Source organism: Prinia subflava, chromosome 13, assembly GCF_021018805.1.
Source record: "Prinia subflava isolate CZ2003 ecotype Zambia chromosome 13, Cam_Psub_1.2, whole genome shotgun sequence".
Taxonomy (NCBI): Eukaryota; Metazoa; Chordata; class Aves; order Passeriformes; family Cisticolidae; genus Prinia; species Prinia subflava.
The window spans coordinates 17,462,056-17,485,353 of record NC_086259.1 but is presented as its reverse complement, the minus strand read 5'-3'; the positions used below and the strand labels follow the sequence as shown (position 1 = coordinate 17,485,353).

The 23,298-nt window shown below is 39.4% G+C and overlaps 1 protein-coding gene across 3 annotated transcripts in view; it reads right to left on the bottom strand.

Annotated features, from left to right (window-relative positions):
- The window catches only part of CDH13 (cadherin 13), a 440,900-nt gene that overhangs the window by 240,764 nt on the left and 176,838 nt on the right, over positions 1-23,298 (bottom strand). For all 3 annotated transcript variants that reach the window (XM_063410982.1, XM_063410981.1, XM_063410983.1), the window contains one exon: positions 10,947-11,063. In XM_063410982.1, coding sequence (XP_063267052.1) covers positions 10,947-11,063 — 117 coding nt within the window. The remainder of the gene's footprint in view (positions 1-10,946; positions 11,064-23,298) is intronic.

The following is a 23,298-nucleotide window of genomic DNA, read 5'->3' as shown; positions in this document are numbered from 1 at the left end:
TGGCCTCTACACCTCGACAATACACAGAATATCACAATGACAAAAATTATCCACCAGTCCTAACCTTCAGTACTGTTAAATCGCTCTGCAACCCTCTGGTCTTGCCATTGCTTGTCAGTCTCATGACTCATTTTGGATGATCTGCAAACTCTGTCACTGCAACCTCTCCTTTCCCAGATAATTTCTGTTGTGTTAAGCAACACAAATCACTGAATGAATCCTTGAAAATATCTATTGGTAAAACCTTCACTATGGAAATCTGTTTCCACGCTGATGTTTCAATCATTTTTAGCTGAAGGAAGCATTTCCTCTCAGTAGAGAAGCTCGAGTATGGTTTATTGATCAGATTTATCTACACCTTCAGCTTCTCCACAGATCCTAGTACATTTTGGAAATATAATTTGCCTTAAAAAATCCATGTTGACTGTTCACTTCACAATCATTCCAAAGTTTATCTATTCCAGTGACTGCTGCACCTTGGCCCTGACTGATTGCCAGTGCAGGAATGGGATGCAGTGGGCTGTGGTTCCTGATGTGTTTCAGGGCTTCTTGGAGAGCTTTTCAAAAAGAATGGGAAGGATGTGACCCCACATTCCAGGGCAAGGGAAGCCAAGGTGCCACAGTCAGGAGTTAATTCCCAGTCTGAGCTCTCTACAAACATGCTTTTTCCTATCTTATAATATTAATTTTTTTTCTCTTTTGCTCTGAATCCATTTCTTTTGACCCTTCAAGATGCTCCTTCATACTCCCGTCCCGTTCCTCCACTGGGAACATTTGCAGTGTAGCACATCCTCCCTTCTTTTTAAAATAATTGAAATATTTACTGGTAGTTTATAGTTTTCTCTTCCACTTAGACAGGACTTTTACTTTTTAAGGGAGGTTGGGGATTCTGAAGGATCCTCCTGCAGTCTTTTTCAACCTCCAATAGAAGTAAAACTGTTTGCATGAACTGTTTGCCAGGTGTTTGTTTGTCACCCACACCTATGAAACTCAAAATATTCTGACTGTAAATTCATTACTGAAACCAATGGCAGACCCTGTTCCTAAATTATGTGCAGTTAGATAATTTCTCTCTCTCTTCAGCATAATAATTTCTTACTTTGAAAGCTGCTGCAGAAGGGTCCACATGGTTCATTACACAAGCAACAGGGAGTCCCTCCTTGAGAGAATCAAGGACAAAAAATGACAACCGAGCTGTGTTTTCCCTCTAGTCCTTGATTTAAAAAGCTGATGGAAAAATTTCTGTCTAATTCTAAAAATCTAATTAACTCTGATGTCCAATAAGTACTTTAGAAAGTAGTTCTTTTGAAAGCATGTGAAGAAGAATTTGTTTTTTGTTCTTGGCTCTGCTGCACTGGACTGGATTGTAGCTCTCTCCATCTGCTATAAATTATAAGCACCTATGCATACACATAAGTTATCATCAGGGAACATGTGCTTCATTTGTTCCCAGAATTAAAAGGCTGTTCGGGATGGGAGTTTTCAACATGAAAAATGTGGTCAAAGCTGGTTTTGTAGCACATGAGAAAAAGAGCTGGTGGGTACAAACACAGCAGCATGTCCTGAGCTCACAGCAGGTGACTGAACCACGTCTGTGTCTCCTCACACAAAGAGTTTGGAACCTTGGGTGAGTAAATACAATCAATTTTCTACTATTTACAAAAGTAACTTAGTAGTCCTGACAAAGAACATCCTTCATCAGTCATGCCCCAAAGGAAACAATACGTGGTTTTTAAGATTTCTCATTAACAGATAATTACTTTTTTTTTCAAAAGCATTATTGTATCATTATTGTGTTGGATTGTGTTTTTTTAGGAAAAAAAGAATATGATTTATTATCAATTAGGAGTTTCATAAGAAAATTACTTAATGCAGTAATGATAGTATAAGAGTTTGAAAAAAAAATCCATGCATAATAAATTCTATTAATTTAAGTTAATTTTCGTGTTCCAGTGACCCTTGGCAAATTCAGGTTTGCCCAACAGCACAGTAATGCTGGATGAAGTAGATTCATTATGTTTTCCTATTTACAAACTTTCAGGATGCTCTGCATTGCCAATTTTGTTGTGTGAAATTCATACAGATCCTTACGGTTTTCCTTCTATATAATCAGGAAGTTGCCCACTGCAGACATTGCTCTTTCCATGCGTGTGATTTCATCATTATCCCAACCCTACAACAGCTTCTTCAGGGCTTCTTTGTCAAGTAAAAATGGATCTGTTGAGGAAAAGCTGTTTTGGTGAACATCTGATTCTTTAGTGTGATCTGAAAGAGATAAGACTTGACTGATCCAACTTAAGGCTAGTTTTGATCAAATTTGGTTAAAAAAATCCAACACACAAAGTTCCTTAAAGTTCCACAAACATTTGAGCAATGCAGAGTGAAAAGATCTATCGGCACCTGTCGAGACAGAAAGGAAGGAAGAATTTCCATTTTTCACATGTGTATTCATAAACTGATCAGGTCAGCTGCAGCTCCAGGATTTGCTCCCTCTCATCCCAGTCTGAAACATCAGGAGGCAGAGAATAACCCCAGTGGTGCTGAGGGGATTATTTAGGGTCATTGTGAAGTGCTATCATCAATAAGAGCATCTGGATTTGTTGCAGGGAGCTATCATTTGTAGGAAACCAGCTTTCATTGCTTCTATTATCACAAAATACATGTAATATATTGTAAATCAGGCTTGAACATGAATTCTGGTAAATTAATATAGCCCTGAATTCAAGTTGTAGCCAAGCTCAGCTACATCTACACTATGCTTTTTTTTTTTCAATTCTAATAAGTAAAAATATATTAAGACACATGTTATTGGATTATAGGGATCACTACTACTTTCAATTTCTGGACTTCATTGTTGAACAGATTCCTATTATCAAATCCATTCTCAAGCTCAATTGGAAATGTAAGCTTAATAGTTCCGTCCATGCTTTGTAGAAATGAAAAGAAAAACTTCTGAACCTGTTTGAACCTTGATGAAAATCCTATTTTCCAAGTGCACTTTAAAAATTTTCCCTAAAAACTTATTGAATGAAGTATAACTTGATATGTACATGATCGGTTTAACTCACACCTCCTCCAAAGATCCTTTTTTCCCACTGCAGTCTCCCAGGAGGGTTGGCCTGATCAAAATTCCTTTCCCATTTTGACAGGAGAATTTCTGTCAGCTTCAGAGTGCAGAGGGTCAGGAGGGATAGGGGAAAGGGAAATGCTCCGTGTGCGCCTACAGGACTCCACAGCAGCGCTGAGGGATGAGCCCAAGCTTACAAAGACTCGGCTTAAACCGCAGCTCAGCCTAAAGAATATCACTGGAATAATGCAAGAAGCGAAATTGTGCAAATATTTTAACAGTTACTTCAATTCTTCGACAGAATTTGTATAAATATCCCACGTTATCCACCTGTTCTCAGGAATATGACACGGATGGAAGCATGGCAGGGAAATAAAGTGTGGAAGAGCAGCAATGCAATGGACATTTGTGGACAGAAAAGCAGAATTTCCAGTGACAGTGAGAAGAACTCACAGCACCAATTTATAGATTAAAATGAGAGAAAAACACCTGCAAAGTCAACAGCACTGACCCAAAAAAGAGTTCATGAAGGTCTGGATATGCTGCACAAGCCTGTAGTCATTTATGGCCGTGCATCTCTGGAATGTGTGCATATACATATGTATATTATGCATACATAAATGCACATTTATAATATAATGTAAATTATAAATACAGCACGGAGGGTTTAATCCCCAGATGTGGAAATTCCAATAATCACCAGGCTTCATAAACAGCCTGAGAAAATTTAAGGAACATCGTGGCCAAACCAAAAATCAACACTCTCCAAAGTTAAATACAGAACTTTGGAAAGCAGGTTGATCCAAAAGTACAGTTCTCTGAATTTTTAAATTGCCTTTGTTTAAGCAAAGTTTCAGCAGCAGAAAGTGATTTTTCTCTTTGTGAGTCATCCTAGACAAAGTAGAGTGGTCAAACTAAACTCTTCTTTTCCAAACACAAGCAAAAGGAAATTGCTTAATATGTGGGGGGTTTTGTAATTAAAAATTTTAGGTCAACAGTGGGACATTGATTACAATGAAATAATTTACATTTTTATATATTCGATCCATAAAGAAAAAGAGGTCAGGAGAGAAGAATGACATTAACTCCAAAATCAGGTATTACAGAAATCTTTTCCAGCCTCAGCATTCCATGATTCTCCTCTTTAGACCACACCTTGCTTATTCCATTTCTAAATTCAGCCAACAGGGTTGCACAGTGAGTGATAAAGATGAAAAACCAGAAAGGTTAAGAAAAGGTGCCTTTAGAGAGCAGCTGGAAAAGAGCACCAGATGTTTTGGAAATGAGAAGGGAAAATGTTTCCTGAATTAAAACACAGCTGTCATTAAGGATAATAGCATCATACTGCTTTATTCACCCTGTTGATCTGCTGCTGTGCATCACCCTAAAATGCAAAGAAAAAAAACCAGGAACCATCCATGTATGATAAAAACAAGGGCAAAACACAAAAAGGTTAAAATTCTCTTCAATTAATCATTGAAGAGAATCAGCAGTTAGAGAGAAGGAGGAAAATTGCTGTTGTTCCCTGAGTGACAGCTATTTACTCCACCTTACAGATGAGCCATATGTAATACATATAATTTTTCCTTCTGGAAATGCTCTGCCAACCATCTTTACTTAATACCCTTTTAACAAGCCACAGCTGGTAATATCAAATTTGTCGCCAGACCAGTCTGCAAAATGCCTTTATTAAAGTCTTTCATTAATGAAAGCACCAAGGTTGACAGTATGACAGTATCTAGTTTGTAAATTGGCAGGGATAAGTTAATTTTGTTCCTAAAAATGTCATTCATTTGGATATTGCTTTGTATTCTATTATAAACTTGCTAACAATTGACTGTATAACAAGAAACCAGAGGAATTATTTGGAATGGAACAGGGAAACAATCATGTTTGAAGCAGTATGAATCAGTTCACAGCTTTCAAATAAATATCTTAATTGATTTAAAGGAAGCTCTGTGGTTGTGTTCTCTCCCCTGACTTTGATATTAGGCAGTTTTTATGTTTTTGCTGGTAACATATTAACACAGCACTCTGCTAAATAAAGCTGGATAAGTCTGTTGCATCTCTCATCCCACTTAAGATAAAGTGTTACTCTAAGTAGATTTGTGGGAAGAAACTTTACAAATTAAAAGGACTAAGCAGACAGAAATCCTGGATCCAAATATCCTGTGTTACCAATCCAAGATTACAGAATTAGGCTCTACATCTTGTTAAATTTAAAATTTGGCCCTACTGAGAATGCAGAGAGCAAGTTTTTACTCAAAACTGTACATCCAACAAGAAAATAGATTCTAGAAACTGAACAGATTGAGCAGGTATTCCAAAAAACTGAATTAAAACAGGACAGAAAGTCAAGGTGGACAACAGCATCTTCCCATCAGGCAGCTCAGGATATAGGATCATTTTGGCAGACCGTAAATATGAAAGTTCACAAAAAATACCAGTCTGGTTTCATAAAACCACCAGGAATGGAGTTAGGGAATGGCAATTCTTATTCTCCATCCCTGTTCATTAAGTGAAATAGCTGTTATGTCTGAAAATAATCCAAACATTTTAGACTTGAGCCTACAATTAAGTTAGTGTGCCAATGAAAAATTACTTGCCGGGGTTTTATTTCATCTTAGTTACTTTTCACAGGCAATTTCCTGGCAGGGACAGGCTTCTTTCTCACCTCTACCTTAATTTGCAACACAGTTTAAAATTATCAACTTCTGAAATCAAAGTTAACACAAGCAGTGTGGAAGTTAAACTGCAGCAGACCCTGCTGAACAGCTTTAGAGCAGAAAATCTCTTCTGTTCGCTGCTTTCCTTCAGGTCATTAACATGATTTATTACGAAGCAGGAAATTAGGTACTGGATATATCAATATTGTTCAGAAAATTCGATTCCATCATTGCCATATAACCACTTCATCTCCAACAAACTTGTAACCATAGTAACTAGATTAGAAAATATTCTGTAAATGTTTAAAAACACTTTTCTTCTTATTAGCAACACCAAACACTGAAAAATAATGGCAAATTACTGTTTTCCAAGGCATTTGCAACTCGTGTGTGATTCTTCTGAAAGCCTTAAGTAAACAGGTGCATTTTAACAATTTTTTCCAATAAAATTCCATTATGAAAGAAATGTGAATGTCAGTATTCTTTAAAAAGGGAGGGTTGAGGAGACACCTCTCAGGAAAAGAGACAAATCTGAAGGGCTGTTTTCCCTTAATAGTTTGTTAGGACATCCAGCACACATCATTTAATGAGAATTAATATGCTGTAGCTTAATAATTCATGTACTTGCGATGACAGCCCTTTATTTTAATGGAGTGCTGCTCCTTTCATTTCTTGCATTGCCGAGGTGGGCTGGTGTTTTTCCCTGAAGGTCAGGAGTGTGCCATTCCTCCACGCCAGCCATGAATTTAATCAGAGGTTCAACTCTGACACCTCCAGCCACCCGTTCAGGCCCAGCTCAGCAGGGTTTTCACATTTTCAGGAACACCAGAGCTGCAGGAAAACTCGAGGTGTCTGTTCTGTCAGCATCAGAAGCAGCTGTATTACACAACTGTGATCACATATTTATCAAATTTTGTGTTCCCTCCTCAGTACTGCTGTTGGAAGTTATTTCTTCTTCTCTGGGTACCAGAAACTTTTCTTTTAATCTTATGCCAAATTTTATATCCATCCATTATTACGCCAGTGTATTCCTTTCACTGAAATCATCTGGATTTGCAGAAAATGCTTTTGCGAGGCCGAGCAAATTGAGCTCACGTATATTCCTGCCTAAATTTGCTGTACCTCGACCATAACTTGATTTTTTTCTCTAAACCCAATCTTTGTTTCTTGATGGATTTCAAAGAGTTTTATTTATTGCCTAAGTGCTATTCATAAATAACACCCTTTTCCAGCTGTACACTTTTCTGCCTTGTTTGCTTCTTGTTTCTCTGTCCTCATCTGTGGATTTGCCTTTCCCACATGGAATCGCAGACATTCTTTAGCAGAATGCTCTCCTTATATGCCAAAGAATCAGAATTTCTTGTGGCTCTGTAATTCCATCTTTTCTCTAAAAAGGTTCCTCACCCACTTCTTCAGCTGCCACCAAAACGTTCTTGTCTTCTGGACAAGCCAAAATTCTTGCTGATGGCCATTTCCTGTTTTCTGACCATACTCTGGCACAGCAGAATCATTGCATTTGACATGGTGATGATTTAAAAATGAGCAATTGCATATTAAATAATTAATGTTTAAAAATCCAGTAGATTTTTCCTGTAGACCCCATGTTTAGTTCCATCATGAGAATAGATTCTTTTGTTTCCACATCATCTTTAGTAACTGAAACAAAGGTTCAGGCCAATAATTGGGGTTCAGACCTTTCCCAGCAGTCACACAGATCTCTCTCGTGGTGTTGGAAAGGGTTTGGGTTTTCTGCACATCATTCTCTTCTCTGTGAGCACACACCATTATCTTCCAGGCTTGGACACTCGTCCTTGCCAGGTCCTTTCCTCCTCCACTTCTCTTTAGATTCTCTCTCTCTCATTTTCTGATTAATTTTCCAGCGATACCAAAGAAATTCTTAATTCAGCTTTTGTTTCACTGTTGCTCCTCTCTTGTGTTTCTCACGTCTTCCTCTAACCTCTAAACCTTTTCTCTAGGTTCTCTTCCCAGGCTGAGAGATCAGGATCATCTCTTTTGACATTTCCATTTTTTGCCTGACATTTTTTTACAGCTGCTTCTTTAGTCCACGACAATTCTCTTCAGTGAAGCGTGTAATTTATCATATATAAGTAGCTGCACTAAGATAGCCACTCAAAACTAGCAGCTTCCAGCAGCTTTTTACATCCAGTTTTCTTCAGCTTCCTCCCCTCTTTGAGTGTTTTCCTGCTGCTGCTTTAACAGAGAAGATGCATTTGCTCTTTGCCTCAAATTCACATCTTAGCCAAGGGGAAAAAGAAAACACTTCCTCATAGATCTTAAAGATTTTTATCCTGTTTGCAAGCATGGACCACTTCTGGTCTTGAGCTTTTGCTGGGGTCAGTCCTGTCACGTAACTGTGAAGTACAGAAAGTTTCTGATCCAAAATACCTGATCCACCCCCATCCCCCTTCCAAAAGACAAAACAGACAAATAACAACAACAACAAAAAAAATCTTATGGGAAATATAGTTTTGGTTTTGATTCATTCAGTCATTTCCTGCAAGGACTCCTGTGCACCTCTCTCTGTGTTCTGTCCTTCGCTGAGCACGAAATGTCCTGCCAATTTCCACCAGGCCACTCATGGCTCCCAGATTTTACATGCCAACAATTGCAATGCTCAATCTTATGCAGGACAATTCCTTTAAACTGAAGAACAGAATCCTTGATTCACCATTTGTCCATCAATAGCATGAAGAGTAAATCCTCTGAGCCTGGATAGGCACAGTCTCACTTTGCAGGTGTCCTTCTCTTCTGATGCTGGAAAAAGAGCTGGGACTGTTGAGAAGCTCCACAATTCCCTTTGTGTTTTTTGGGGTCTGCATCAGTCAGGATTAAACTTCAAAAAGCACCATCATCAGTTAAAGGGTGCCAAAATTTTGTTTTGTAGGTGCTCAGAACCACCACTCTAAGTTAGGCTTCGGAAACATTTCCGTGGTGTAGCAGAGAACAACCTGCCAGTGGAAGTACAAAATAATCCTGCATGCCACGGTTTTGTGCTTCATTTGACTTCATGTGGACAAATAAACCAGAAAAGTAACATATGGAGAGAGGCTAAAAATTGAATATCACATCCCAGTGCTCTAGCAGCAAGAGCTAAACAAAACACATCAATAACAGTCAAGGGTTGCAGCCTGGCCCATCTGGCCACAAAGGCCCACATCGCCAAGGTTGTATTAAAATGTTTTAATTTCAGTGCTCTCCCTCAGGCATGAAACACGATATGCAAAATCTTAAATCCTGCTAAAAGGTGAGACTTCTCCACCTACAAACACAGCATGTCTAAGACAGTTATTTAATTAAGAGCTACCCTAGTGAAGGGTGTGGAAATGGCAAGGCAATAATCCAATTCCTGAGTGGGGATTCTGGAAAGCCAGTAACAACACAGGGAACAGGCTCAACACATGTACTTCCTTGTTAAACTAAATACTAATTCGAATCTTGGTAATTAATTTGAACAAAACACTCTTTTCACTTGTCCAGTGCAGTATCTTCTTCCTGATATATATATATGACAAAACTTCATGAAGGAAGTCCTCTAAAATTCCAATTTTTTTTTTCCTTTATGGTATTGTTTCCTAACTGTGAAATAAAACTCAATTAATTGTTCTCCCCTGCTCTCCTCTTTCCACACATCTGCCCTGTTCCCCACGAAGTGCTAATCAGCATTTCACCTGTTGCCTGCTGCAATCACTTCCAACAACCTTGTGCAACTCCAGCCAGCACAGCGTGGGGTGCAAAGCAAGAGGAAGTCAGGACAGGTTAATAAACCACTCTGGTAATTTGCTAAAGCGGGGGAAAGGAAGGGAAGGTGAGAAAGAAAGGGGAAATAACACACTGGAAACCTGACTTCCACGTGAACATCCAGACAGGATCACGTGGTGGTACCACACAGAACAGGTCACATCTGAAATCATCACCAGCATCCGTTCATGCAGTCAGGAGAGCTCCACGTTCCTTCTCATGTTTGAAATCCTGTTATAACATGCAAACTACACATTCTCTGGGTGTTTTGGCTCTTCCCCAAAACACCACGGAAATCACAGCTCATCTGCAGTGTCCTCTGCAGGAATTCCAACGCAGCAGAGGTGGCAGAGCTGAGGCTCAGGAGAAGCCAGAGCCCATCAGTCCACATGGGGCCCTGCAAGGCTTCTGAAGATAAACCCAAAATATTTTGGAAGAAGACAGAAACACATTCCTCACGTCTTACAGAAGTGGGCAACAAAGTGAATTTTTTACTGTTCATGAAGGTGTGGACAGTTGAATACAAATATGTAAATTTAAGAGAGGGAGATGAACAACTTTTCTCCAGTTTGTGCAGATTCTGAAAGAGGTACAGGAACCAATACTCTGAGTTTGTACACACATTCCTCATAGTTAACAAGATCTCACAGTCTATCTCATGAAGATCTGTGAAAAGTCCAAAAGACCTGAAATAACTGCTTTTCTTTTCAGCATTGAATTTTCTGAATTTCTTCCCTACATTCAGTATGTCTGAGACTCCAAACCTTTTTATTTATGCTTTGCTCAGCATTCAGTTGCAAATCACCACAGCTGACCTAGAATATGTCATTCCATTATTTTCAATACCTCTAAAATTTTTGTCTTCCCTGACACACACATAATCTCTCTTTCTGTTTGCAATATGCTCCAGCCAAATTAATCATCTGGATACCTAAATTGGAGCTATGCTGAAAAAAAAAACCCATAAAAGATTGTAAAAATTATGACAGCTCCAAGCATTTAAAAGCGCTGATCATTTGCAGTTCCTATAATTTAAATATTAGTTGAGGACAGGCTTCTCAGGGCCTGTGAAAAACAGGCAGGCAGATGTTCCCACATTTCTGCCTTTGTACATCCTCTAAGGCCTGTGATCCCCCAGTAGAACTCCAGGAACAAATCAGGATGACAAAATGCCAGGAAAACATTGCAGTACCAACAGGGCTGGTTTGTCTCCTTGTGCCTCACTCACCACAACTCCCATCTTAAACTCCTCATAAAAAATTCTTAATGAAGGAACTTCTACAGAGAAACTCAGGTCGCCTGAGATCCAAAAATTCAGTGTTCACAAGCAGAAGGGATGGAAGAGGGTGGAAGAAAACTGGAATATCATTACCAATATGATAGGCACTGCAAAACTATAAGAGTAATAGATCAATAATTTAATATCAAAATTTGATACAATTTTGTTGACTTACCTTGCCAACTAATCTGGGGAACGGAGGTCTTTGATTTTCAGGAATTAATATGGGAGTTGCCAAAATAGCCCTTTTTTGTCTTGGAATTCCAAGGTTGCCTTCTAGCTTTAAGATTTCCTAAAAAAAAAAAAAAAAAAAAAAAAAAAAAAAAAAAAAGACCAATTAGAAAAACTTCCAGATATTCAGTTGTTATTCCCTTTCCCTGCACCTTTAGGCAAAATTGCCATGAACCACCAGATTCTAAGTTTAGTATTATACATTTTCCCGCAATTAGTGATACCATATCAAAGCATGTATTTAATCTTTCAGTTTACTGCACTTATTTCAGTGGCAGTAGACAGCCCATATTCATTTTGTGCTCCTGTAAACAAGTTATAAACCTTAGCAGGTGTGTCTATAATCCTAAATTGATAACTGCTTAAATCATAAGCTTTTAACAAGGTCTGGTTTACCTCAAACACTCACACGAGACCAGTAAAAATCCACACTTCAAATGTCTTTAGAGAATTTTCTCTAAAGATACAGATGATGATATCTCTAAAGATATAGATGATGATAGACATCATCTGTACTCAGTCACTGCTCAGTCCAGGCTTTCAGTCAAACAGAACAGAGAGAATTTGCAAACACAGTCCGCAGGTAATGAACTCTCAATAAACACCAAAAGCTTGTAACTTCAAATTAAACACCAAAGCCCAGGTGTAACTTAAAATATGAGCCAGTAGGTTTTTGGTGTTGGATGTTTTGTGCTGGGGTTTGCTTTCTCTTAGAGAAAACTTCATGCTTTCAGAAAGAACAAAAACAGAAGTGGTTTACACGCATGGCTTCTTTTTCTGCTGCATTATCTGGTTTATTTCTTTCTGAGCTTCAGGCAGTTCAGCACTTTGTGAGGAACAGTGAACTCTCCACAGTGGCCTCTGGCCCCTGGAAAACTCTGCCCTCCACACCTTTGCTTTCTCCTCCCTTCTGCTCTCTGATCTACTCAGTGCCCTCCCTGCAGGAGCTGCAGCTTCCCAGAGACCACTCTCCCTCCTTTGCTTCCTCCTACAGTGTCTGCAGCTCTCTTCTGCAAGCACAGTTACCACCAAGGTCAAAAAGAGCCTTTCCCCATCTCCCAGAGCACTCCCTTGATCCAAGCCCTTTTCAGGAAGAGAAAAAAAAATAACAAAAAACCCACAAAACAAACACTCACAAACAAATGAAACAAAACCAACCAAAAAACTAACAATGACAAAAAAGTCCAGATTTGTAGAGCATTGGGAACTGTGGAACTGAAAAGTGTTTCAATCACTACTTTTTGTTCAGGTTGTCACAACAGTTTTATAAAACAATCATTGGTTGAATTAAATGATTCATTCCAATAAGGCAGTTATATCCTACAGGATAACACTTTGCTCTCTTCATGCAGAAACTCCAAACCTCTAAGTTTTCAGTAAGTCCTGGAATCCATGTTGTTGTTTTAACAACTGATTCTTCATTGCAAAATGAAAGCTCCAGCCCTAGGCTGCATTTTTATAAAACTTCAAAGCTGGATGAATTTTCTCAGTGGCACAATCTGGATCCATCTCCACAGGCTGCTCCTCTGTGGCACTGCCTCCTGTCTAACTCACCACAAACTCTGCTCTACCTCTGCTGTCTTCAGCATCATTTCTCAAATTTGACAACTAACAGGAGCAAGGGAAGCTCACGTTCCCAGTTTGCTTTAGTCATGATAAAGTTGAAGAGCAGTGGGAACCACACAGAGAATCCCTTCTCAGAATGTTGCCAATTTTCGTAACTTTTTGAGGCTCCCCTGGTAGAGTTTCCAGCTCTCCCAAAGGCTTTGCCATTTCTCTCTAATCTTTCAGTCTGAAGGCCACTCGGGTCCCCATTTTTGTCTTTGAACTCCTCTCCCAAGAGAGTTCTCCTTAATAAAAATTCACGAGAAAGTTCAAGATAAAAACAGTTGAATTGTCAAACGAAGAAAGCTGAATCCTGTCCAAAGGCAAATTGCACAGAGCAGTGAAGGTTTCAAAATCACTCTCAGTGTAAACACAGACGGGGTGACACGAGCCTGAGATGATCCTGGGGAGCAGCAGTGACTCCCAGGGTGTCCACAAGGAAAGCCCAGCTCTTCAGCTCGGCAGCAGCAACATTTACTGATCACACCTTGCAGGCCTGCTCCGACTGCCCTGGCTTTCCTTCAGCTCAGGGAGATGCAGGGCAGAGCTCCCAGGTCTTTGCAAATGAACGAGACATTCAGATGTGCTCATCTTTGTGTCAAGGAAAGGTTTGAAAGGGGTTTAAAGATCGTCTGTTCTCACCTGCAATAAGCAGGGACATCTTCCACCAGATCGCTTTTCTCAGAGTCCCGTCCAACACAACCCTGAATGTGTCACATTTCTCTCTGTGCTGGTTTGAAATGGACAAGCAATATCCGGATATTCCAACATCTAGGTCTCACAATTTTGGTAGCCACAGACCCATAAGCAATTAACTCATCGCTTTCCCATGACAGGCTATCCTTAGACTTTCCCAAAGGTTCTCAAATGGAAGAAAAATCTAAATTATATTCAGTGAGTCACAAATATAAAGAAGTGAAGTTCTGAAGGAAAGCAGTAGGTAAGACTTAAGACCTTAAAATCCAGATTTCCAAGCAGAACTTCAGAATGAACAAACAAACAACAAAAAAAATTGTCTTTTCTTTCTAATACAATTACTCTGTTTCATGGAGAAAGAAGCTCTGCAGATTAAGCACAGAAATGTAAGTATTTCTCTTAATGTGTTTCATATCCTTCAAATCTGACTGCGTTTTTCTAAATAGTGATTTCTTCGTGAGGATTTCTTTCTTATCATCCCCTGGGGTCTAACAGCAATGACTGATTAAACGAGTGGCCAAAAGCACCACTAGGGAATGCAGGTAAGCAGAGGAGAGGAAAAGGTCAAGGGTACTTCACCAACACATTGAATAATTTGCTGCTGTTTGTGGTTATCATGAGTTCCACATTTGTAAAGAATTAAGAAAAAGGAAAAATAGTTTGTTTAGTGCCAAGCAGCTGCAACAGCAGGTTTGATCCTCAGTCAGTGCAAAAGCAGAAGCCAAAAATCTGACATTACACGTACATACACCTGACTCAACAGCTGAAGCACTGATAGCTCTCATTCATGGATGGCTATATTGTATATACAGTAATTTTTACTGGATTCACCTACTTCGTTTCTTGGAGAAGCAGCTCACAAGGGATGTAAAATTAATCAAGACAGAGTTGACAATTTTGCTTTAAACTTTCTTAAAATATCAGTCTGGCATTGTCACAGGAGTGGTCTTTAGGACCTTGCTGTGAGTGAACCCCACACAGGAGTTCTCCATCACCTTTGCTGATCAAAACTACAGTGGCCATGACAACTCCAAATGGGTATTTTTGTGCCAGGACAGGCTGGAATGGTCTGTCCCAGGTGTGTGTGTCCCACCAGCACTCAGAGATGCTGGCTGTGGTCACATCTCCTTCACCCACAGCTGCTGCCTCATATGAAATACAGGAACACAAAAGTGTCTGTCCACAGACCCCTATCCACAGGCAAAATTTAAACTGTATATAATATCATGAATACGTGCCTACCTAAAAGAAAGTGCACCAAAATGAAAAATTCAATATTTTTGATTGGTTTTGGTGGGTTTTTTTAAACAAAAATGGTAGGAGAAAAATCCTATCAGGTTCATTATTTTTACAGCTTCACTGCAATTTCATATCTGTGATCATTGTATTTCACATGGTCAGTGAAATATACTTTTCATGGTCAATGGATTATGATCAGAATCCAACTATTATTTCACTGCCACCATTTCATAACCAACTTTTACACCCTCTTTTTGGCTTCCTAATTTCCCCTCCCAGACATGGAATCAGCTCAGCCATGGTTTAGCTGATTCACTGGCAATAAATTTTGATTTGCTGTTCCAAATAAAAAATCACCAAACATGGGCTCCTCATTTTCCCAGAATTTTGGCTAAACTTGAGTTGAGAGGTGCCAGTCTGCCCAGACTACAGCTTCATGCAAGTTGCAATTTCCCTACATCTCTTCTTTGTTCTGGTTTTCTTTCTTTTTACCAGGCCTCCTTGCAGTGCTAGAACATTTAAATGAATGGCCTGGTCACTCTCCAGCTGCACAAACCATCACTCCTGGCAAAGAAAATTTCATTAGAGCTTGTCATGGGAATGGGGCGGCTGAATTCTGGTATTGATTTGTCACAATAAGGGATGGAAACACCACTGGAGTGGCAATCTGTAATCCACTGGAGTGACCAGAAAAGTTTCTTGTCATTTAGTTGGTCTTTTATGGTAAGGTTGAGGGTATAAAATGGGGTCAGGCCTAAACACAAAAAATAAAATTAATTGTACGCTTGTTGCAAGCAGAGTTTATCTGAAGTAGGGAATGAGTCGTGCTAATCTGAGGTATATTGGTCTTCTTACAAAATAACATCACAAAAATGCTGAAAAACTAGAACTCTGCAGGTGAACTTAAGAAATAATTTTTATATAATTTTCAGTTGAAATTTTATATCATACTGTAATACTTAATTCCTCTACATATGTTATTTCTATCAGACTATTGTTATCATCAGCAGTATTGAAGTTAATTATTTCTAAAATATATGCCTAAGCCAGAAAAATATTTTCTCCTGTTGGGAGTAATATAAAAAAAAATCTAAGAAATGTGCTGGAACTTTACTCTAAGTTAATGAACAACTGTTTAATCAAATAATGAACTCAAGGAATAAATTTAAGAAATGTAAAGGTCAACGGCATTCACACAAACATCTGCTCAAAAGTAGTCTGTCCTCAATGCCCATAAATGTCACCCTAAAAATCACTTTGTGCACTTGGGAAGAATAAACCCAGCTAAAATGCAGCTGGCTAAGGGGAATTGGGTATTTCAAAGAAAAAAAAACTTCCAAGCTGGTGATGCATGGTCAGATCTGAGTAATGGAATTTGCTGGTGAAACTTGATTTAATTACCCTGGGTGTTCCTACTCCTGTAATTGCTCCATAGGTGGAGAGGCAGAGCCTCACACCTCCCAATTAATGTCCATTAATTGCAGACACTTGGTGATCTCAGCCTCAGCTTTGCTCCTGGGGCCTCCATCTGCCTGGGCCAGAGGTATTTTCATAGGATGGAGGCTCCTGTTATCTTTGGAGGATAGAACATGGGAGAAGAAAGTTATTCTTGTAGAAACCATTTGGTCCTGTGTGAATCAGAACCATTTGAATGCTGATATATTCTGGAGTGGTTTTGATACATAGGTGACAAAACTTTGGTGGAGACACATCTGCATTTTTACTTTGTGACATAATTCATTCAGTTATTGCCCTGAACTTCTGCGGTGTCTTTTGTGATGGAAAAGTCTTGTTTCTATTGAAATATAAGTTTCATTTATCTACACACCTGCTTTATTCTGTGACAGGGAAAAGTTTCTAAAAGATAAAAACAAAGTACCATTAACTTTGCTTTAGCCATGGGAGTTACCTGTATTGAGAATAATACACTCTTCATTTAAATTACCATTTCAGGGTTTTTTTGTCATCATTTTGAGAATGCTATTGTCATTTTGAAGCATATGTGAATCATCCTCTCTCACTGGAAATCTCATATTAGTTCAACACTGCTCATTAAATATAATGAGGTGTCCCTTAAACACAAACAACCAAATAAGCTCTGACTGCCTCATCTGTCAAACACGACTGAAATACAGGCGGGAGGAGAAAGACAGTGGCTGACCTCATGTCTCTGTTTGGGCCAGGATATATTAGCAAAACATCACTTATCACGGGTAAAAATACCCTTTTCTCTATCCCTGCTGTGTTTACACTTGGAGCAAAGCAAACAAAACCAGACTGCTTTTACAGCACACCAGGAGAAAGGAAAAATCTCTAGAGGTGTCCCAAAACCTTCAGCACCTCAAGTAAATGTAACTGAAATAAGGAAAATGTTTTTTGATGCCATTGCCATGGTGTTAAATCCTTAAGAAAAGTGTCCTCTAATAAAAATTTACATTAAAAACAGTGGGTTTTTCTTTCATTTAAGAAATCAACTGCTTTTGAGTGAGATACCAAGTTGCTACTGAAAATAGAAACACAGTGGAGATCTGAAGCAATTAAAATCTTCCAAAAATCTGATTCTTTTGAGACTTAACCAAAGCCACGTGGAAAATGCATTGCACAGCACAGACACAAGGCCTTAACTTGCTACTCTCAATATTCCTGCTCTCAATATTCCACTGAGTGGACTCATTTCCTTGCTTTTATTGGAGGAACTCAAAATTCAAGAGTCCTTTTAACACTCAGAAAGGAGAAAGAACACATATGACACAAATCTCTGTTCCAGGGCATGATAAATGAATTAAAGAAGAATTTATGGGGGGGGGCAATAACCTACGTGAAGCCACAAAATCTGCAGATCAGTAGCACACAAACAACAACTCCAAATGTGGAGTAACACAAGCAACCATGAGCAAGCAGTTCCACATTTCCCTCCCAGGATATAAAGACAATTTCTAATAAAGTTAATTTCTTATGTGAAATAAATATTATTCATAGCAGAAGTTGTTCTACCTTGGAAAACTGGCTTTCTATGTCTTGCTGCAGGGCAGCCAGCTGTGTGTGCAGAAAATGAACACATTTTATACTCTTCTTCTGGACATTTTATACCCTTATTCTGGGCTAAGGTGCTGTGGAATTCACTGCATTATAACAGTGCTGCACAACAGCAATTCCAGGGTACCCTACAGCAAAATTCCTCTATGTTAAAGCCATGATGGAGCAGCTGCAGCCCCAGAGCCTGTCTGGATGGACACATAAGCCACATTTCTTCCCCTGTCCATTTTGGTCACTTGGTCTGTGCAGGGGCATCAGCTGGGCAGCTCCAGATGAACCCTGCTCTTTGCACAGCACTAATCACACAGGGGAGACACAGTCAGGGATAAATTTCCATTTATTTTGTGCTGAAGAACCAAAAAAGGACCACATTTACAAAGTGTGAGGAGGCTGTTTCTCGTTGGAGCAATCAAGGTGAGTTTAACTGGGAGGGACTTTCAATAATTTCCATTAGAGCTGGTACTCTCTCACATGTATAACACTGCACTTGTGTGCCTGCACGACTTCCTCCCTCCTTTCCTGCTCTACCAACTCCTAGGAAAAACTAATTTTGCCCCAGCCTGCAGAGCAGGGCTGCATTATGTTTAGAGCACAATAAATAAGTCTGGTGTATTCTGTGAGGCCTGACTATGCATGCAGGGAGCTCTCCCGAGCAGGAGCTGCCAGGCTGACAAATGGAGCCGTGGTCCGTGATGAAGACAAAATGCCCACTTAGATCCAGGCTACAGCAAAGCTCCTCAGCCACCAGCCTGGATTCCAAACTTGGTTGAAAGAAGAAATGTTAGTGCATTAATCCACTTCACTGCTTGGGCCAGCTACACTCAGGACGAATTATTTAACGGGCATTAACTGAGTCCAAAAAGCTGGAATCACAGTGTATTCATCCACTTCACAATTTGGGCTGTAGTTTTACTCTTCAACACAAATTAACAGGCAGCAAGTGCCCGGCAGCAGCAGCTGAACTCTGTTGTGTGGCACAATAAAGAGGCAGTGCTGTAGTGCCTTGTGGGCAGCTCTTCATTATCACCTGAGCACTGCTGGGCTGCGTTTTCAGAGGCAGAACACAAGACCTAAACACGCCCTGTGCTATTTGTTCCCACCACAGTGACCCAATTAAATTCACAGGACAATGCCTTGGTTCTAAACCTTTCATTAGTTAGGACAGTCTCAAAGACCCACGCAGTATTACTAAAGAAGAAAGCACCCAGTCCAAGTTCTGACTTAGATGAAAGCTGTCTAAAACTTCACATGCAATAAACCAAGTTTTAAAAAGTATTAATTCCAAGACATTAAAAAAAACCAACCCAGTCATTCACTCAAGTTTGAATTCTAGATTTAATTTCTGCAGAATTTATGAAATATGCTGGCTAGAAATAGCAACATTGTTTTGGTTTTCCTGTATAAGTTTCAAGATGGGAAATCAAAGCACAGCTTTTTTTGCAGAAGATTCCCAAAAGAAAAGAGAAACATGCGAGATGGAGACCCAGACACAGGCTTGGACATCTTTGTGGATTCTCACATTTCTCCTTAATCACATGCTGGCAATTAAGTCTGCTTCAGGAAATTTAAAGAGTGTACCTGTCAGGAATCAGAGGCAAATTAATTGCTGTACTGGAACAGATCAATGATTCATGAGCTGTAACATCAAGCTGCTAACAATATTAATTGCCACATATTTCAGGGAGAAGAGCCTAAAATGGCAGGAGTCATAGTTTACAATGGTTTGAAGATGTTTTTTCTGGATTACAACTGCTGAAACTAAAGCCAAGTACACTTTAAAATACATGAAATGTGACATGAGAGTTCCCAACTGTAAATCATCCCAATTCATATGGTTGAATCTGAGCATCTTGCCCTAACAACCTGCAGCCAGAGGAGCACAGAAATATTTATATTCCTTAGTTCACACCTGCTGACCTTTAGCTGAGCATCTCGGTGGTATGAGAGCAGTCCCACCTACACAAACACCATGTAAACAGGTTTTATTAACATTCCCTGGCCAAGAGAAGACAGATCCAGACTTACTCCCTGCATGTCATTTGCCTGGCAACTCCAGTGCTTTTGTTTTTGTGGCATTGGCTGTGGGCTTCCCACTCTGTGTTTCTGAGCAGAGGGAAGCAGAATCCAAGATTGCTAAAAGGAAATGATTCTCTCAAACCTCTCAGAGCAGGGCTGGAGCCTCCAGTGCAGAGACTGAGCAGGGACAGGCAGCCCAGCAGCCACAGCAGTCACAGGGACAGAGGAGACACAGGTTTTGTTTTGTTCTAATAATTGTTCCCACAGACCCTCCAGTGAATGCTGTTGCTTTAGCACTCCACAGATCTGAAAACCCTGCTCAGGTCTCGATTTCTAATGCGGCGTGTTTCTAGGGAAGAAATGATACATTCAAATGCATTCAAAAGCCTGGGCTCTGACCAAGAGAGATTATACACCCCTTTATTTCCCCTTTACCTTTTTGCTCATATTTCATAATGGTTCAGTTGTGTCAGATAAGTTCTATTTTTATCTATATGCATTTTCTTGCTCCCAAAGTAACTGAAGTCATTAAAGCCAGGCCTGTGATGTCTGCTGCCTCTACTGACATGCTGGAATTTAAACAGGACAATTCTAGAACTGGAAACCTGTTGGTTCTCACAGCTTGAGCTAAAGCAGCAATATTTCTCTACCCCTCATAATTATCCATCATGCAGCCAGCCCCAGAAGAACCTCGAGTGGACTGTATTTAAATGTCTTTATGCATTTGTAGGAGGGATTCTTCAGTTCTCACTGCACATGCCAAGTACAAACGTCCTGCCTCCAAACGTGGCCTCTGTGTGTGTCAGAACAGGCCCAGCATGCTGGCACCATGAATGCAGAATTTCCAAGGAACGGAAGAAAATGAATTCAAATCTGTATTATTCACCTTTCTCCACAGCATTCCCTTTGGTATCCCAGCTCCAAAATCAAACCTTCAGCCCCGTGCTTGAGGGTCTGCTGCTCTTTCCTGATCGTTGCACAGAGCAGTGGAGTGCAGTACGACTTTCTTAGCCTAAAATAGCTTCATTTTGCTGGAGCTATCTAATGGAGACAAGTTAATAAATTGCAGCACTCCTAATTTGATACATTTTTGGTCCTGTTTCAGTTTACAAACTGTCCATTAGCAGACCCTGAAATCTGTGGACAAATACATTATCTACCATTATACGCAAGTTTTTCAGATGAGTAATTTTTGATCTTCAGATTGCTCAAGCAGTTGCTTGGAAACATTTGTCTGTATTAGTTACACAAGTCATGTGGCATTATTTGTCTTTTTGGATTGGACGGCTTCTGTGAATAAGCAACAGAGCATGAAATGCAAATTTCATGATATAAAATTCAGAACTTGCTTTTGGCAAGGATTTGATTTATTACATTTAGAGCACAAGATGAAAACAAAAAGGTTATCTCTGTGATCTCAATGACTTGACGGGAAGTGATGCCTGTGCCACTTGGAGGAGTAATGACGTAAATTACAAAACCAAAAAAAATGTTAAAAAGATGGAATAAGGTTTGGAATAGTTGTGCTGTGGTGGAGAATGAACCCATGCAATGGAAATACTTGTGTTGATTAGTACTTTGCAGGGAATAGTACTTTTCTAGATTAAAACATAGGTGGGTAGGTCAGAAAATTCATGGGAGCTTGAGTAAACTATTATTTTTCTTATTTTAGAGCTTTGAGCAAGAGAAGAAATAGAAGCAATAGAGCAAGTGTTCATATTGATGGTAACAGCCTGCTATCATTCAATAAGGTTGAAAAAAGTATTCATTGGTGTTTCACTGTACATTGTATAAAACACAACAGAATCGTTTTTGGCTGATTCTATCAGTATGAGGGAATTGGAAACTCACACATTTTCGCTTTTAACTTTGTAAAAGAACCACTTGTATTTGCCTAAGTGTTTCTGCACCGATAGTAATGATTTTTCCTCTCTATTGGATGCAACAATTTACAAAAGTGAAATCACTGGTTCGAAACTAAATATAGAATTTTACCAGCAGAGACTGGTCCTTCCAGCTGAAGAGAACCAAATATGGTCAAACAATGTTACTGAGTACACCCAGACTGTGATCCAGGCTACTTCTACCACATTCAAAATAGAGCCAGAGCCCAGAAGACTGAACCTAGCAAACCCTGAAGGAGGAAATAGTGCTGAAACAGTGAAGAAAAAGGGTTGAAAATAATCTTTTAAATAAATAAATAAAAGCACCCTTTTAAATAAAAAGGGTGCTTTTGTTCCCCAATAAAAATTTAAACCCAGAGTGCAAGGGCAGTAAAAATCATTTGCAAAGAAGAAAATATCTCTTAAGGTTTTTCTGAATTCTAGTGCCATGAGCAAATATAAGAGTTGGGTCTGATTTTTAATGACACTTGTGATAGCTGACAGAAACATATCCCACTGCTAATTAGGTAAAGGCTCTGATTAACTTTCCTGGTACTCCCAGGCTTTCCCTGGTCCTTTTCAGGCTGGCATCTTTGCTGGGGACAGATGCCAGCGGGTCCCAAACAACAGCCAGTGCCTGGCAGCTGCAGCCTGGCTTCAGAGCAAAATATCCGTGCCACCCGTGATTTACAGCAGGCTCAGCTTTGAGTGGACCATGAGTAACCCATGATTAAGGTCGAATCCTCGTGCTGGCAGGGACAGCCCTGAGTGTGTGTGAAATACGGGTGTGCAGTCCTGGGTTACTGCTCAGTGCTCTGTCTCATAAATCCCAGCAAGGAACCAGCCAGGAGTGGTGTCACACCCTGAGCGCAGTCAGATGCCAAGGGGTTATTAATGAACTCTCCAAACACTAAATATAAACTTGGTTAGAAAACAAAGGCATCACTTTGTATTTTAACAAGACCAAGTGCTTCAATAAGCCCAAATTTCTCCACTGTGTGCTATGTTTGTATAAAAATCACACATTTCTTAAACGCCAAAGAATCACTTTTTTGTCCCCATCCTTTCTCCGAGGCACATCTCATGGATCATGCTCATCCATTTTCAAAAGCATGTTGTTCCCTTCATAACTGCATAACTTGCTTTAAGGAGTATGAGCTTATAAATCACCACCCTTTGCCTGTGTTTTAAATCAGGCATAAAAAATAAAAATAAAAATAAAAGAACCAGCATCCTGGGCTAAGATTAAAAGCTGGATTCATATTAAAGAATGGTGCCTTTTTACCATTGAAACTGGAGCTGTAGATTATTCTGTGCTGATTAAGTGCTACAGTGGGCAAAGAACTTATTCATAATGAACACTGCTGTAAAACAATTTATCTACAAGAAAGGAAACAAGTTTGCATAATCCATTTATGGTTGATTCAGCTTTAGAGGAATTTGTTATATAAATATATCTCACCCTGGGGAATTGTTTTGCCAAAATAACTAATGAAAGTGTTTGAACAACTTAACACTGATAATTAATAGAATTTTTCAGTATCACAATGGAAAATGACACCTTCCCATGTACGTTAACCATCACTTCAGTGAGAGACAAAAGCTTGGCAAACTCCAAGAGGCAGACACATCAGAAAGCAGAAAATAAATCAATGAATTGACTTAGCAGATATAAAATTGCTAAGCTGGTGACATATTTTAACTGAACCTCAAAAGGTGTTTAACAATACCTCCTTAAAAAACATTCCACAGCTCAGTAATTACCGATTTTAAAAAATCTTAATTAGTAGTTCAATTGTTCAAGTGACATCACTAATATTC